This window comes from Strix uralensis, chromosome 4 (assembly GCF_047716275.1).
Source record: "Strix uralensis isolate ZFMK-TIS-50842 chromosome 4, bStrUra1, whole genome shotgun sequence".
In the NCBI taxonomy this organism is placed as follows: domain Eukaryota; kingdom Metazoa; phylum Chordata; class Aves; order Strigiformes; family Strigidae; genus Strix; species Strix uralensis.
This window is the reverse complement of record NC_133975.1, coordinates 121886441-121904104: the sequence shown is the minus strand read 5'-3', so window position 1 is coordinate 121904104 and position 17664 is coordinate 121886441. Positions and strand designations below refer to the sequence as shown.

General features: G+C 42.9%; 2 protein-coding genes across 14 annotated transcripts in view; one reads left to right on the top strand and one right to left on the bottom strand.

The window, feature by feature from the left end:
• Nucleotides 1-17427, bottom strand: part of COA8 (cytochrome c oxidase assembly factor 8) — a 34731-nt gene extending 17304 nt beyond the window's left edge. For 6 of the 13 annotated variants that reach the window (XM_074868925.1, XM_074868929.1, XM_074868927.1 and 3 more), the window contains exons 1-4: nt 17135-17426; nt 15534-15655; nt 8370-8480; nt 85-282 (exon numbers count right to left, since the gene is read on the bottom strand). In XM_074868925.1, coding sequence (XP_074725026.1) covers nt 85-282; nt 8370-8480; nt 15534-15593 — 369 coding nt within the window. In that variant the 5' untranslated portion in view covers nt 15594-15655; nt 17135-17426. Of the gene's footprint in view, nt 1-84; nt 283-1014; nt 1219-8369; nt 8481-9085; nt 9194-15533; nt 15656-15969; nt 16481-17134 lie in introns of those variants that run through there. The other 7 variants (XM_074868930.1, XM_074868931.1, XM_074868921.1 and 4 more) reach the window with 7 other exon arrangements.
• On the top strand, nt 1251-6650 carry BAG5 (BAG cochaperone 5). The gene is made up of 2 exons (XM_074868912.1): nt 1251-1383; nt 2013-6650. Exon 2 carries the CDS (start codon nt 2041-2043, stop codon nt 3391-3393), a length of 1353 nt encoding a protein of 450 aa, XP_074725013.1. The 5' UTR covers nt 1251-1383; nt 2013-2040; the 3' UTR covers nt 3394-6650.
• Nucleotides 17428-17664: the final 237 nt, after the last annotated feature.

The following is a 17664-nucleotide window of genomic DNA, read 5'->3' as shown; positions in this document are numbered from 1 at the left end:
GGGTTGACCTCATGGAGACCAAACCCCCTCCCCGATTTCGAGTGGGCGGGCAGGATCCGAGCGGCACCGGCCCTCCGGGCTCACCTGGCGGAAGGCGCGGTTGTGCCGCGCCCAGAAGCGCTGGTCGCAGGCCTGGGCCTCCTGCCGCGCCTCCCGCAGCCGCCGCTCCAGGGGGGACTCCTCGGGGGACACGTAGAAGATGACCGGCCGCAGGTTGGAGTGCTTGTCGGGGGGGCCGATCCAGTCGTTATGGGAGTGGGCGGGGGGGCTGAAACCCAGGCCCTTGAAAATACAGGCAGAATTCATCATGACCACTTGAGAAGAGTTTTTGAAAACCACCCCGATTTGAAATAAATTCCAAAACTCCACACGCTCTCCACATAAGAGAGCGTAACAAGTTCAGAAATTATGCACATTCATCTACCCTGATGGAAAACGATGTGACACATTTAACATTTATTTAGAAACTAAAGAGAAGATAGACTCTTTTCTAACAGACATGAATAATGGTTGTTTTTTTTTTTTAAAGCAACTTTTTTTTTTTACTTTTTGTATCACTGATGTTCCACTTCGTTAAAATATTTAACAGCAAGAACTAGCAAGTAGGTAAGCCTTCTTAAGCGCTGCTTTCTTCGTGCATCCTTGTGAACACGCACAAGCGCACAGTTTTTCAGGCCGGGTTTAGGGAGACCTGGCTCTAACAGCCCACAACGTACCGTTCCGCTTAGAAAAGCGTTTGGCCTCCTCGGCGCCCCACCCGCACGGCGCGGGAGGGCCCGCGGGGTATTTACAAACACCGGGGGCGTTGGAAAATAAATAAATAACGAGAGGCCGCGGGAAACGCAGACTTTTATCGGGCCGCGCCCGCCCAGCGGCGCTGTGAGGTACCGCGGGGGCAGCCCGGCCAGCCCCCCCCCCGCTCCCCCCTCAGGGCTCCGCAGGGGCAGGAGACCCCGCGGCAGGCCGGCTCCGGGACGCAAGAGCTGCCCCCCCCACCCTCCCGGCCGGATTTACCGCGCTCTCCTGCCGCTCCCCGCGCTGAGCCATGGGGCCGCCGCCGGCTGAGGAAGAGGAGAAGGAGAGGAGGAGGCGGTGGCAGCAGCCGCCACCCCTCGCCAGCAGCCGAACCGCCGCCATCACCCGCCTCCTGCCGGCGGCTGGCGCTTTACGGCAGTGTCGCAAAGGCGAGGCCGCCCGGAGCGGAGCGCGGCGCTGCGGTCGGGGGCGGCGCCGGGGATGGGGCCGCGTCCCTCGGCCCCGCCGTTCCCGCCTCCGCCGCCGCCCGGCCGCGGGGCGGGGCTCCTGGGCTTCGCTGCCGCTCGGCCCGTGGCGCAGCGCAGCGCCGGGCCGGGCAGCGGGTCCTTTGGCCGGGGCGGCCGGCGGGTGAGGCGGCCGGGGCCGGTGGGGAGCGTTGCGGGCGCTGAGGGCGTTTGCGGGGGGAGGCGGTCGGGGGCGAGCCTCTCCTCAGGTGCCTACGAGCTTCCCCGGAGCGGCCCGTTGTCATCTCCCCTCCCCGCTTCGTCGGGCCGCATCGCCGCGGGGAGGTTGCTGCCGTGCAGGGGCCTGGAGGGGCCGCCGGGGGTGGCGGGAACTGAGGGGGGAGCGTCGGCTGTGGGGCCTGTGCGGGGGAAGGCAGCCCTGCCCTGGGGTTGTGGCACCCCGGCGGCGGTCGGGTTTTGCCGCTGTTTTTCTTCTGACCCTCGGGGGTCCGGTTTGTTGTGCGATGCCTCCAGCTGCAGGGCAGGTGGGGAAGGGGGGGCTGAAGGTTGTGGGTAAACGCTAAGAGCCGGTCGAGCGGTAACTAAAGCATCACCCTTGCAGCTTGGGTGAGAGAAGGAAGTATGAAACAATAGAGGAGTCGCTATGAAATGTCAGCCAAGTGGTTTATTCCTATTGCTAGCGATATTTAAAATAGCTGTAATGCTGAAGTGCTTCAGGGTGTTGTCAAAGTTGTGACATGTGGTTGCATAGCACTTTATTAATCGCAAGTCTTGTTCGCACTTTCCTTGTAGTTCATCTGAAACTGGCCGAAAGAAGAGAATGGATATGGGTAACCAACACCCATCCATAAAACGGTTGCACGAAATACAGAAAGAAGTCAAAGAGATTGAACAACAAGTGGTTGTCTTCAGTGGTCTGTCTACTGATCGAGATTACAAGAAATTAGAAAGAAGTCTTACGAAACAGCTTTTTGAAATAGATTCTGTAGACACTGAAGGAAAGGGAGATATTCAGCAAGCCAGAAAACGAGCTGCTCAGGAAACAGAGAGGCTGCTTAAGGAACTGGAACAAAATGCAAACCATCCGCGCAGACTGGAAATAGAGGCTATATTCAAGGAGGCGCAGTCACTTGTGGAACGTGAGATTACACCTTTTTACAAAGGAGGTAACTGTATAAGTGACGAATTTGAAGAAGGTATTCAGGACATTGTATTGAGGCTTACCCAGGTGAAAACCGGAGGGAAAGTTTCTCTACGCAAAGCAAGATATCGTACTCTGACAAAAGTGTGTGCTGTTCAGGAGATTATAGAAAGCTGTGTAAAGCAACAGCTGTCCCTGCCACTCTCTAATGATGCACATCCTTCTGTCTCCAAAATTAACTCTGTAATGTGTGATGTGAACAAAGCAAGAGGAACTCTTATTGCGCTTCTAATGGGAGTGAGTAGTAATGATACCTGCAGGCATCTGTCCTGTGTGCTTACAGGCCTCATTGCTGATTTGGATGCTTTAGATGTCTGTGGTCGCACAGAAATAAGAAATTACAGAAAGGAAGTAGTGGAAGAGATCAATAAATTGCAGAAATACCTGGACTTGGAAGAAGAAGCAAATTCTACTCACGCTTATGATTTGGCACAAAATCAGTCCATTCTAAAAATAGAAGAGATTCGCAAGAAAATGAAGGAAGTTAATTCTTTACTTTTAAAAACAGAGAATGCTTCTGATTTGTATTTGGGATCCAAAGCAGAATTACAGGGATTAATTGCCCACTTAGATGAGGTGAGTCCAGGCAAAAACCCCTGTATTAGAGAAGCCAGGAGAAGAGCAGTAATAGAAGTTCAAACTCTTATAACGTATATTGATTTGAAGGAAGCCCTTGAAAAAAGGCAAATGTATTCTGAGCAAACTGCTGCCGAACATCAGTCTCATAAAGCAGTTTGGACTGTTCTTGGAAACTTGTCCCAAATTCAGCAGGAGGTGATTTCATTTGATGGAAACAGAACAGATAAAAATTATATGAGATTGGAAGAACTTCTTACAAAACAACTTCTAGCGCTTGATGCTGTAGATCCACAAGGTGACGAGCGGTGTAAGGCTGCCAGAAAGCAAGCAGTAAAGCTTGCACAGAATATTCTTTACTATCTGGACATGAAAACAGATGAATGGGAATACTGAAACAGCCATGGCCTAACACAGAACAACATTTTTTCCTTTGGCACTTTATGCAGATCATTGGCAGCACATAATAAAAGTGGTGTGTTCTGTGCTTGCTTAAATCACAGAGATTGCATAAGCAGTTGACTTGGCTATATGTCTGCTATCCCACGCAGTCACCCACTTGCCATGGCAACTGTCAGTACACCATCAGCAATTCTGGTCATTGCTATAAGCAAAGAAGTGCGATTCTCTGAAGGATTAGCTTAATACATGATCAAATGGCTTCTTTTTTTTCCTGTTTTTGTTTTAATAACCTTGTGTAATGTTCAGTGAATGCAGATTTTTCAAAGATGCAGAAACTTCCTCATGGTACAGTACTGGCAAAACTAGAGGAGACTGGACATGAAAATTAGTATTCAAGCATGAGGCTCCATCCAGCAACTTCACAGCAGTCTGAATATACTCTTAATGTGCTGTTAGAACAAAGTATTAAGGGCAAAAAACCTGCTGGCCTTTGGGTTGTACTGGATTTATTCCATCCATCACACCTTTCAGCGTGTTTAGATTTCTCGGTTAATGGAGCTATAATGCCAACTGCAAATTAGCATTTGCATAGGCAAAACCAATTATGTCTATTTTTTGTAATACCTGAGCCCTTTGATTTGCAAAAACAGGTCTTTTGTTGGTGGAAACTTTCAAATTATTGCTTTAAGGTACTGAGACTTGGAGAGGAAAATCTGTACATATATACTGGCCAGATAAATGGGATTTCAAGGATTTTACACTGCCATCTGTAAACCCCTGAAAACTGCACTGAACTTTAGTGGCTGCTTAGGTGTCTTTTTAAACTCTGTTGTTAGATCTGGTTTTGACTTGTCTTTTCACATTCAGTGAAAACAGAAACAGAATTCACTTTGACGTGAATGAGCATTTTGGAATTATTTTTGTAAAATCACATAGCTAGCTACAAAGATGTCCCTAATGATCTAAAAGCGTGTTATATATTTCATACTGGTCAGGTGTGGCTTCAAGCATGTCTTGGAAAAGACTTGTGGCAAATGTCTCTCCTTGCAACTCATCACTTAATTGTTTTAGTAACTTCTTAAATAAGCTTGCTTGTACTATTGTATGCACCTACCTTTTTATTTGTGGCTGCTAGTGCCAATTACATTTCTACTGTAGCATGTTTTTTGGCATTTTTTTGAGAGCATGGCATTAAAATTAATTATAAAGATATATTTAAGTATGGATACTTTGCACTTAGCTCTTTCATGTTGAATTAATGAATTATTGTTCTATAGATGATAATTTGCACCACTTTAAGGAGTAAAAACCAGTTTGGATGTTAAAATAAATATTTTTAGATCTATTTTTGACTGATTAGAGAAGACAACACTGTCTGTGAAAGACAAGTGCCTTTATGACACCACTGACTTGCACCATCGTCATATGTAGATACAGGAACTGTTTACTGGCAGCTTGATACATTTGTAATCTTTGCAAACTGGATTTCTCACATATATATAATTCTACTATAATACATGTCAAATTAGTATAATATGATAGGTGATGATGCTTGTTCTATAGAGTCCTGAGAATGAGCATCAAATTTGGGAAATATGGATTCTGCTTAAGAACGAGTACATTGATGTGGAGACGGGGGAGTTTGGGCAGGTCTTCTGTGCCTATTGCTACAAGAAGGAGAGAATATGTTTGCTCCATAACATGCTTTGAGATGTTGATGAAAGGTTCTGTAACTTGAGTGTGAATATATTTTGTTTGTGATTATACAGGTGATTGCTTTGCAAATTTACTTGCCAATTGAATACGGTGCCTGAGGCACGATTTGGCAATGACAGAATGTTGGAGGATTCTCTCTGCTCCTTCAGAGATATAACCCCATTGAATTTATCTCTTCTTACATCAAAAAAAATCATTTCCCTAGTTAAAATTCCAATCTATATTTATGTATTATGTGGCTAACACAGAATATTAGTAGTTATACACCTGAATTATTTTACTCATTTCAAGCTTTCTGCACATTTGAACTGCAACTTCTGATTTGCACTTACATTTTTAGGAAATATAAGCATAGTGATATTACTCATTTTTTTTTGGTATTACTGTCAGGTCTGCAGTGGTTGTAGTTTGTTTAACAATTTAGTGTCTGTGTTCTTTGAAGGTTATATGTAACTTTATAAATGTTTGAACCTCTTACGTAAAAATGAGTAAGCATAGTTTTCAGATCTGTTCTATTTTAGATTTGTATGTCTTTTAGCTTTTCTGAATGAATTGTTATGCCTGTGTCTAAGAAGGCAAATGTGTAAAAGTTAGTGTGATTTTGACTGAGTAGGGTTCAGTAGCAAGATACTACGTGGATTAATTTTTTTTCCATTGTTCTATACTAAATTGACTATTTAAATTTCATGGTAAAATCCTCATCTGGAATGGGATTAATTCACAGCTTTTGCATGAATGAAAGTAATAAACTACATATGCTTAACCAAAAAAAAAAAAAATGCACAGATTTCTCAAAATCTTGCTTTTGTGCTGAAGAATGTAATTTCTCTGTTTTTTTGTATCCAAAGATTGAGGGACACACAACTTTTCTTTCTGATATGGCAGGCTAAAGTAATAAGCAAAATGTAAATGGACCAAATTTCAAAAGCCTGCATTTTAGTACTATACTGAAATAATTAACTTTTCTGTGTGCTGTGTAATCTACCTTAGAGCAAAATAAATTATTCGATATTTGGGAGAGAGGTAATCCTACATCGTGATTCCTATTTGTTAATTTTATTTCTTTTTAAACTAGTTTTCTTTAGTTATTTCAGTGTTTATTTTTTTTTGCTTACCACTCGAAGTGGTTTTTCTACGTTGTTTGGAGGAGATTTTGTTTAAATATAATTCCTACTTTTTCAGTTTAACAGAAATTAGTGTACGTGCTCCTTATGGTGTATATGTCTTGATTTATTGCTGCGTAGGATATGGCATTTGTATATAAAAATTCAAGATTAAATATTGCAGTGTTATATTCTTGATTATTAATAAAGATACATTACTACCTTTTACTAGGTATTCATTTGAATGTTATGCCCTGCTGCCTTTCTCTATTTATTTTTGAATGTGAGTTATCAGAATGTAAATGATTTGTGTCTTAGAGAAAGTGGTTTTATTAAACATAGACATAAAGCTCTTTTGTTTTTCCCTCTTCTTTAAAAGTTTGCTTTTTCAATGCTGTATTTATGAAAATAAAGTTCTTTGTGTGGAAACCACTCCTACCTCTACTTGCCAAATCTGGTGCCTTTTGGTTTTCTCTGCATTCAACCTGGCGTTACAGTCATTACATCAGTCACTGCTTGCGTTCTTTCTTCAGCGATTGCTTTGCGTGCTCCTGGGCTTCAGTTGGATGATCGCTGCAAAAATGCTTGTGGCTGTTTTAAGATCTTTCCACTTTTCTGTTGAAGGATGCTGCCTTAACAGATGAGCTTGCAAAACTGAGGGTATGAAGTCTCCTCATGTGCAAAGTCGATGTGGATGAAAGAACCTTTAGTGGGAGTTAAGCTAATCTGGTTTTAAACTGTGTAGATGAGGCATGTTCACATGATTGTTCTGATGGCTCAGTGTGTTTTCTCAAGATGCAGTGAGCCATGTTATCGGCTCATTGCTGATGGAAGTGGGGAATTCTGTTTCTGCCCAGAAAGCTGCTGGCTTTATGCAGTTTGTGCTGCTTGGCCAACTTCTATGAGCTGATTTAGCCCACTAAAAGAGGAGAGAACAAACTTCACAAAAATGGAGGAGGTAGTTTTCTGTGGGATTAGTGAGTCAAACTGGCTTGTAGAAAGGCGTATGGGCCAGAGCTACTGTAAAATGAAGGGGCGGGTTTTGTGGCCCTGAGTTAGGGAGCAAATCTTAAGATTTTCAGTAGCAGTAAGTCGTTAGATCAACCTTCTGCATAGTTAAATCTCTGGAGAAGTAAGGAAAGAAGGTGACACTATCAACTCCTACAGACAAGTAGGAATTTGCTGCTTCAGTAATGGGATATGATGAAGGCAATACAAATGAATCATGTACAGAATTTCAATTGCTCTTCTGTGTTACAGAGTAAACGTTCCTGCAATAAAATGCAGAAGTGATCATGTCCAAGTACTATACACGATCCTGAAAAATCTTACCCAGAACACATCAGATAAGAATAAGGTTTATAAAGGTTGAACGTTCCTATAGGTAACAAGTTCACTGTATCTTCTTTCTCTCCCTTTTAACAATATAGCTTATTTGAAGGAAATAACATTCTTCAAAGACCATTAAATCATCTGGGCAATGGCCCAGCTCAGCTAGCTGCTGACCTGTTTGTCTTGATCAGCTGTTTACTTGTCAAAGGAGAGAATTTGCCTTGCTAAGAATTTTTTGGTGTGTGTTTGGGACAGGCAGATTTTGGTGGCTGAAATGGTTTAACTGGAAAAACTCTGTATTTTATTTCCATATAGGCATATCCTCTCCTTTGGAGAATTCTCAGCTGAGAACTTGAAGGATTGGAAGGACTTTGGTACTGAACTCATGGGGTTTAAACTGGCTGCTAGCAGGAGACATTTAAATGGCAGGATCCGGGAAAACATTCCTACTAGAGGAAAGTGCTAGTAGAGACACAACCAAATGTTCAGAGCTGATGTTTTGAGTGAGCTCTGTGCCTGTTCCCCTGGTGCTTATGAGCTTTCATTGAGAAAGTGGATTTTTGGGGGAATATTCGCTGAAATACTGTCAGGCTTTCTGTTTTAAATGAAGCTGAGAAATTAAAGCTTTTGCTGCGCCACAGTGGGGCATGTCCTAGTTGCTGGCTGGTCTGGATATCATTCTGTTTTGCTACATGAAACAGTAACATACATAATGCTTTCAGTTATATTAGTAGGCACATACATGTCAGCTGGAAACTGGTCATTAACTGAAGCTGTAGATGAGGTATGCTTTTGTTGAAGGCTTTGCACAACACTTACCCTTTCTCTCTGCAGCATTTGGTTCTGGGGACTGCCAAACATGAATGCATGAGTTGCAGTGCTTGTCAGTTCAAAAATAATGAGGATCTTTTCCAAGTCTGCAAACTCTTCCTACAGGACATAAATTGTAGCAGAGTTTGCCATTAGAAATGGAAAAGCACAATGAGTTTCTTAATTGGGCTATTTCTCCTCAATTAGTTTTGCCAGACAAAATTCTGTGCTACAGGAGTTCCTTGTGAAACCTGTATTTCAGGTAGCTAACCAAAAGCATCTCATGAGGGAAGAAACACAATGACACAGTGCAGTGTCCTTAATAAGGTCCTGTCTTATTTAGCTCCCCAATTGTATCGACTCTGGAACAGATACCCAAAACCAAATCTGTGATCATGACCACTGAGAGGTCTACAAGCCAAATCAAAAACCCAAGGAAGCCGAGAGACAAGAAAGGCTGAAGGAAAACAAGCCAAAAAACTAGTAAGGTTGTCAGGCTGTTGTTTGACCGGTCTGTTTTAGTTTTATGACAGAAGAAAAGCAAGCAAAGCAAAGCTCCCTTTTGCCTTGTTGCAGTTATACCTAGTCTACACCCTGCAGTTCAACATTGTTTTCCATCCTAAGTGCTCCTCCCAGGCACAGTCCAGCTTCTAGCTGATGGGGGTTAGCCTTGGTGTGCCCTTGGGCAAGACAGTGCCACCCATCTCTAGGGATGCCATAATTACCGTCATACTCTCCGAAATGTCTGGTCATGGCAACTCAGCGTGCGCTTGGAATATCAGTGTGGCTTGCAGAAGACAGTGTGTGACATGAAGGCTATCTCCTGTAATAAACTGGTAATTGGAAGGGATAGTGTAATAACTGGTAGCAAGTCTGAGTAAGATATCATTCGTTTAATTGTTTATGCTGAATTTCTTATTTTTTTAAAAAGAGAATTCTTTATAAATTGTTTTATTCAAATCTATCTGTAGCCTGTGATTGAATGCCTACTTCCTACCTTCCAGGTGCCTCATGTTAATACCACATGAAAACGATGTTAATGAATGGCCTCTGCTCACTTTCAGACATCTAGTAAAAGCCAGGTTTCCCAGAACACTCAGCATCCCGAAGTTCCCACTGTGACAAGTAAGGCCATGTTTTGAAAAGGAGCCCATCCATAGACCCACGCACCCTGTAATTTGTCACAGACAACCATGGGATCATCCTTGCAGCTAATCAAGCTGCAACTTAAAATGGCTTTGCCTCATTCCTCCAGTGAAAGGTTGTTCCAAAGCATCATTGCTGTGAGGATTGAGAAACCTTCTAATTTCCAGCATAAACATATTCATGAGAAGCTTTTCTTCTCCCCTAGCGTGTAGTCTAGAATATATTTATAGGCCACAGCTGAATTGCCTCTCAGCTCCTGTTTTGCTTGGCTAATGAGCAAATACACCCAAACAGGCTGAGCTCCTTTGAAAATCTCTACTCTCTGAATCCAAAGCAAATCCTTAATAGTATTTTTCAAATTTTTTCAGAAGTTTTTCCAGTTCTGAACATATCTAAGGCTAAAACTTCCAACCTGAAGTAGGAGTCAGTACAGGTACATTGTTTGATGCATTGTTTCAAAGGAAGTCTAAAAAAACGAATATCATATCTGTATCAGTGCAGTTGCAAAAAACTGAACTGTATATTTTTAGTACTTTCTTCATTGCATTGTCTACATGCCCAGCCTGCTTTGCCGTTCGCATATTCTCGCAATCAATAATTTTGAGTGACCTGCAGAAAGGGAGTGGAAACATTTTCAACCTCTGCTAGGTTTTTTTGCATCAACAGTGCCGTATTGTTGTTTGAAGGAACCATGTGTGAGTGTTTTAGATCAGAAGCTATCACTGATCATTTCACTTGGCTGAAGTATGAGTTTATTTAGGCAAGTGCAATAGTATTCAAACTAGATTAAAAGCTTTCCCAGGGAGAGTCCACCCCAATTCATGACAAAGATCTTTGAAATCATCAATTAAAACAGAAGACTGCTTATGAAGTGTGGCCTTAGTGTAGAAGGATGATTTACACTGCTATTATAGATGTGCTTTCAAATTTGAATTATGAGTACTAAACTCTTAAGAAAAAATATCTAATAACCTACAGAACAATCTTGCTGAACATATATACACAAGCAAACATTCATATGGTATGTGTGCCGTGGTTTTCAACCTTTCTCAAATTATAAATTCAAAAAAAATACATAAGGCAAATTAAAATCTACTGACAACAATTGCCTTTTGGGAGCTTCTAAAAGTATGCCAGGGATCACTGGGAGTCTGCAGAATGCTAGTTGTGAGGTGGCTCCATGCAAGGTTTAAATAAGTTTACAGCAATGAGGGCAAATAATCTTTAAAAAAAAAAAAAAAGATTACTGAAATGCAGTAAAGCCAGCAGCTGCTTTGGGAAGCCTCAGAACAGCTTCATTCCAGCTCAGTGTTTTGGAACATTTCTCAGCATTCCTGTTTTCAGAGCAGAAGCCAATTTATTGTCTCTTTTATTTCTACAGAGCTATTGTGTTTCTGATATATTTTGTCCCTGTTTTTCATTATAACCCTTTATTTCAGTTTTGTGGCAGATTTCTTAATTTCTGTTTCTGGCCCATCTTGTTCTTCCCAAGCACAAGTTGCTTCCCAAGTTACTAATTCTTTTGTGGACACTGTTTCCACCACAATGGCTGAGTTCTTTCTCTGTCCTGGTGCAAACCTTACAGCTTACATTCAGGATGTATTTGTTAGTTGATGTCTCTGGCAAAGATCAATTTTACTCGGTTGGACCTGGAGACCCTGAAAAAATACATGCATGCCACATGAGCTCCTCTGTCATGGATCTCTGGGACCAAGGCTCTGGTAATTGTGAAGAAACTGTTTAAACTAAGATACAAGACATCTGGGAGGGCTTTTATGAGCTTCATTACTGGTACAGAGAAAGAGGACATTAGGAAGTTGCAACAACAGATAAAAAAACATGAGAGGATAGAAGAATAGCCAACACAGTGACTAAAAAATGCTACTGCTGATATACTCAACTGATGGCAGGGGTTGGAGGACAAGATAGAGAATGGGATGGGGTGCCAGGAGCCAGTGTGACAGCAGGACAGGACAGGTCCAGTGACAATATCCAGGCTCCAACAGGAGTCCGGATCACCAGACAAGTCTGGTGATGAGGCAGGTCTGAGGTTAAACCAGGAACTTGGCCAGCGAGCAGGTTGGGGTCAAGGGCCACAGTCAGTGAATCCAAATAATCAAAGATGACAATAGTCAAAGATTACAATATTTTGGAGAGGTTTTGCTAAGCAGTTATAGTGTGACTGAAGAGTTGGTAATAGAAGATATTCAGGGATTGAGTCAGCATAAGGATAAACCATGGGAAATTTGTTTTTGGTCTCAGCTCATACTGCTGCATTCCTATAAATTCAGAGAGCTGTTCAGCAAAGTCAGCTGCTGAATATCTGAAGGACCTGAGCATGGAAAATGTCTGGACTTTCAGTAACTATGCAATTTCTGATCATACAATGACAGCCACACATGAGCACATCCACCAGTTCATGATGCAATTGCATTCCCACTTGCTTACTATGGGATGACGCTATATAGGATGATGCTATATGACTGAAGACAAGCAGATGCAACATTTATATTTAATGCAGGGTCAGTTGACTTTGACTCACAGAAGCTGCCCAGAACTTCATGTGGAAATTTGAGTGGACACTGCAATATCGCTTTCAGTTTTGGCACTAGCTCACGGAGAGCTTTCTGGAGTATTTCTACACAGGTATCCCTACAGTATGGCCACAAAGAAGATGAAGATGTTCCTACAATGCACCAGAGATGGTATCTCCAGTACAGAAAGGGAAGCATTACTGTCATTGCACAGGGCAGTAGGGAAACCCCCTTTGAAATATATGCAGCAAAATGAAAGCTGAAAAAAAACCATGAGATTGCTCTCTCTAAATAGTAGGGTAAGTATCAAAGATGAAAAAGCAATTACTTAAGCTAATGGATGGTGTGGGCAGAAATACAAATGGATATGAATTAGCCAGACTGGAAATGAGAAGAGACAATTTCTGAAGGAAGCTATATGAGATGTTGCCTTGACCTGATTACCCCAAAGATACCTTTGAGTCCTTGTGTATCTTCATTCTTAAGTCTTCTGTGGATGTGCTAGTACATGTCATTATTTCTATTTAGTTTACTCTTCTTTGGAAATTAATGCACCATCCACTTTAGAGCAGCTGTAAGGGTCTGTTAAATTCTTACAGACAAGCAGCCATGCTATGATGGTAATGTGCCCAAGTAAAGCCCTCAAAGTGCCCTCAAAACTTAGGAAGTGTACTTTAACTTAGGATGTGCACTTTAATTCAGTTGCCCAACGCATGCAGGTTGTGATTGCCCCTTTTTTAACAATGAATGAAAAGTTATTCAATATTTCTTTTTAAGCTCCTTATTCGATATCTGGGTTCACATTTATATTATTTCCTGCAAATAATATAAATCCTGCTCTACCTATACCATTACTCATTTCGTCACAGTCTCAGCAGATTTCACTGACATTGATGAATTCGATTTCAGAGTACCCCGAGAACTCAGGTTGTGCTATTGTTCCTTGTTCCTAACTGGCTTTGGAGACCAGTTGGTGTGAGAGTTTGCACTATACTTAGTACACAGAATGTTAAAATTTAGATGGGGACTTCTAACATGCCTTCATTGACTGTGTGGCAGCATACTTTTCAGGATCTCACAGCCATCAGATGAAGGCATTTTTTAATAGGAAGCACAGAAAGCAGACATCTGGAAGGCACTAAGTCACAAAATCAGCTTGGGAGGGACCTAAGGAGATCATCTCATGAAAATGTTTGCATTATGAGAGGATTAATATCAACAGATATTAATATCAACAGATCACGAGTGACCAATATTTGTGTAACCTTCTCAGAGAATCCACATCCTCTGCAGGTAGCCTGTTCTAGGTCTTTACTACTTCTATAGTTAGCAAGTTTTTCCTATCAGCTTGACTCTTCTTTTCATCTAAAGATTTAAATAATACTGTTTTTTTTCTTCTTACTCTATCCCCATGAATCTGGAGAGTAATTAATTAATCACTAGTAATAAATAACTAATGCTTTATTATTCACAGAAAATAGCTGTTTCCTCAGCTCCCCTTTTAGCATTTGCTTTTATAGATTAAGCACCCAAACAGCTTCAGTATTCCATCACAGAATACATCACATGTTATTTCAATTTCTGTTGCTGAGGTGGCTCTCCCATAGATGCTCACCTATTTCTTGAAGTGCTGTTCCCATAATTGGACACAGGACTACAGCTGGGGAGTCATTAGCAATTAGTAGCATGGCATAATCACCTCTCATATTTTAGCTATTACAGTCCTATAAATATAGCCAAGGACACCTTCTTTGCAAGAGCATCACACACAGTTGACTCACGTTCAGCGTATGATCCTGCATAAGCCCGGGCCTGTCTGATCCTACACATCAAGTGCAGGACTCATGCCACTGGCTTCTGCCTCTGGCCTGCCTGCAGCTAGGGCGAGAGCATGTATTTACAGTGCTGGGCAGAGCCTCCTGTCTGCACCATGGCTTCGCATGCCAGCCACAGCTGGTTGCCACTGTCTGTGATTCACTGACCAAGGCTGTGCCAACTTCCAACCAGCCCCCCGAGAAGACAACTGCTCCTGTTGCATCCTGGAGCTGTGCCTGCTGCCCCTTCGTGTGAATGGAGGTGCCAGATGGCTCCTGCCCAGCCAGGCATCTTGATGTGCTGCTAACTTACGTGGATGCTTGAAAACCCTGCAACCATCAGATCCTTTCCTGTTCCCCTTCTGATCCTGTGACCTTCTGAAAGTTCAACAGGCAGGAAGGACTCAGATGGAAACTTCCCTGAATTCTCAAGGTTGGCAACTGGAGAGAAGGTCTTTAGCTGGGGGAGGACGCATATTTCAGCTACTCAATCTGAAACCTCCCGAAGAGGCCTTATTCAGAGATGTTCCCAAACGTTTTCTGAAGACAAAGTACTGCTTAGAGAGCTCTAATAGGGCACTTAAAAAGATCTCCATACTCACTAGAAACACATAAAAATCTTGGCTCTTTTCATGTTGCTGAGCCTTCTCCTGATTCCCACACCCTTCCTTAGTTTTACATGTTCAGTGGCTGAAAATAGGAGTGCTTTCTGCTTTATGGCATGCTAGTCTTCTCATGTAATAAAGAGCACCCTTTCCCTGGGGTTTTATAGGCTTGTGTAGCTCATTGACAATGAACACATTCTCTTCCACATAATCTGGATTAAAGTAGACAGTGCATTGCATCACTTTCATTAGTGATTGCCAGGCTGTGTTTTAAGGTGAAGCTTTCTCTGTGTACTCTGTATTTCTGATCTGTGTTCTAGCTTGGAAGGGAATAATATTTCAAAGTAAGAAGATAGATGTGGGTGGTGATCATTACCACAGGCCTGGGAAAATCTTGTTTTGATATCTGGCCCTTGAGTTGCTGGTTCCTGGGTTAGTGATTAGATTTTTCTATGTATTGGTTAAATACCCAGCACAGTGAGGAGTTAGACTGGTGACACTGGGAAGTAGCATAGATGGCTGTGCATGACTTGAGTAGCTGCCTCAGTCTGAACTCATGACCTGAACTGGAGTTTCCAGACTGACTTCAGTGGCCCACCTCGTCTCCAACCCTGGGTGCGTCTGGACGAAGGCACTGCGAAGATAAGCCACCACAACCAACAGCAGAGCAACCTTCCCCAGGAGTAAAGCAGTTCACAGATCACTGACTCTGTTATTAATATGATTTTAAAATGTAAATATTGAGATGTTAGCTTTGCTCTCTCCAAGGCCCTTCTGTGAGACACACACCCTCCCGTACAAACACCCACACCACAGTCCCTACTTGTGATTGCCAACCTTATCTTAAACTCAGCCTCTCCTTCAGATGAAGTCATCCTTTAGGGAGAAGCTCCTTCCCTGGCAGGTCCCCACCTCCCGTGGGGATGCAAGGCTGTCAGCCCACCTGAAGAAACCAGCTGACACACGAGTACCAGGCAACCCCAGCTGTTGTGCAACTCGTATGGATGAAAGCTACCCCTTTCCTCGTATCAAAGGATTAAACACTTCATTTCTTTGCAGCACACACTTGCATACTTCCAGCCATTGTATGAGATGCTGGGTGTGTTGGGAGTGTCTATTGTCTGTGTGGACCATTGTTCTTTCCTTCAAGACAGCAGATCATTCTCTGCTGCAGGTTGTCTCATCTCTCCTCCTCCCTGTGGGTGGAAAAAACAGCTTTGGCAACACCTAGCAGTGTCTTGTGCCACTCCTCGATTTTCTTTCTGATTTGATACTTGCTGTGACTTTCTAATCTCACCAGGTTTGTTCTGCTTTGAAGCACAAAGCCACATGCTCCCTTAGTTGCGGTGTTATTGCAGTTTGATAGAAGTAGGTTTCATTTGGGAAGGAAGGGGGAGGGACGGTACCAGCTTTCTATTTCTGTATGCTGCTCCAGATCCTCTCTCTCCGCCGTGCACGGTTGCTGCCTTGCAGAGTGTGAGAAATTCCATTTCTTCTGTTCTCTACTTACCCATTTTGTCTGACATACTCCTGCACTTGGGCACCAGACTCATGCCTGGTCCCCTAAATCTCATGAAGGTCTTGAAAGAAACAGGGCACAACCTAATCTGCTGTTTTCTATATATAACTGAGTGCATGACACACTTCCCAAAATATGCTGCAGTACTTGGTGGCTGCTGCCTTATCATGAGGTGCAGAGTTCCTCAGATTTTATGAGGGCTTTTATCGCTAACCTGACTTGTCACTTTTCTAACTGAAAGCAGCAGGGCTTTGCCTTCTTTGTTGTCTTCATCTTTTTACAAAACAGCTAGCAGAACAAATAAAATAAATGTAGTTTAATGGCATTTTGGCAGTGCAGGAAGTCAGAGGGATTATTGCCTGTGGATTTGTAGGGAGCACGATTCATCACTTAGCTACAGAACGCAGCTCTGACTTTCATCTCGCAACACATGTTTGCCCAAAGCTATCAGGGATGCAATCTTGTAAAACCTTCATCCCCTCCTCACTTCAAGTGGTCTGGCCTGTGCAGAGGGAAAGGACAGCCTGTCTGCTCACAGTTCCAAGAAAGCACTGTCAGATGTTTATAGGGTGCTAATATGTCTTCAGCCACTGGTGTTAAATTCTTGAAGATGTGAGGCTGTGAGGTGTCTGATAAACCTCTCAGACAGGACTCTGCTGCTGCTTTCACTGAGTGCCCAGTGAAGAAAAAGATCATGATTTTGCAAAAATGAAACCATAAAGTGGAAGCAGAGGAATGTGTCTGCATTTTTCAGACAGAGTAGCTTTCTTAAATACAACTCATCAACATAAATGTTGGCATGTAAGGTGTTTTTTAAAAGCCCTTCACAAATGTAAATAGTAGGAGAAGCTCAGTGAGCAAGGGGAGGTTTAGGTTAATAGAGTTCCTTTGAAAAAATATCATGAGACTAATGCTTAGCCAGCAGGTTTTTTTTGTCTCTAAGTTGTTTCCAGCTGCAGAAATGCAAACTCTATGACTTCAGCCAGCAAAGACATTTGTATGTGCAAACCCATGCACATGAGACAGCATGAAAGGCAAGATGCTAACTGCATCACAACTTGCTTAGAAGAGCAAACACTGCCTGAAGACCCAACCTAAGCCAGCACTTAACAGCTGAGCACACCCCATACTGATGATAAAACAATTTAAGATTTACCTTTCAATGGCAACAAAAAAGAAATATAACCACAGCCAGAACAGCAATGGACCGTAGGAAGTCTTGGTGAAAAATTTGATCTGAGTGCACTTTGATGTGCACTTGTGAAGTCCAACATGCTGACCCAGGGGTTTCGTTCTTCTGGTCATGCTGGTTTAGCATATGGAGAAGGGCAGCACTTCCAGGAATTGCTTTCCATCTTGTTTTTATAGCAAGTTAAGCAAATGAAGGCAATTTCAGGCCCTGCGATAGGCAGTGGACCACACCCAGGGCACCCTTCCAGCTCCTCGTCTGCTCTATCGCTGGCAAACAGCTCCACACTGCCAGGCGTGAGTGCAGGCCCTTCAGATGAAACGATCTGGAGCGGAGCGAGGGCTCGTGCCCCAACACACCAATTAGCCACAGGGTAGGCACCATCTGGAGCCCTCGCAAGGACCAGAGCGAACACCCAGCAGCATCGCACTGGCTGGCACTTTGTGGGTCACTGCCTGCTGAACCTGACTATTGCAAACACCACTTTGTACAAATCC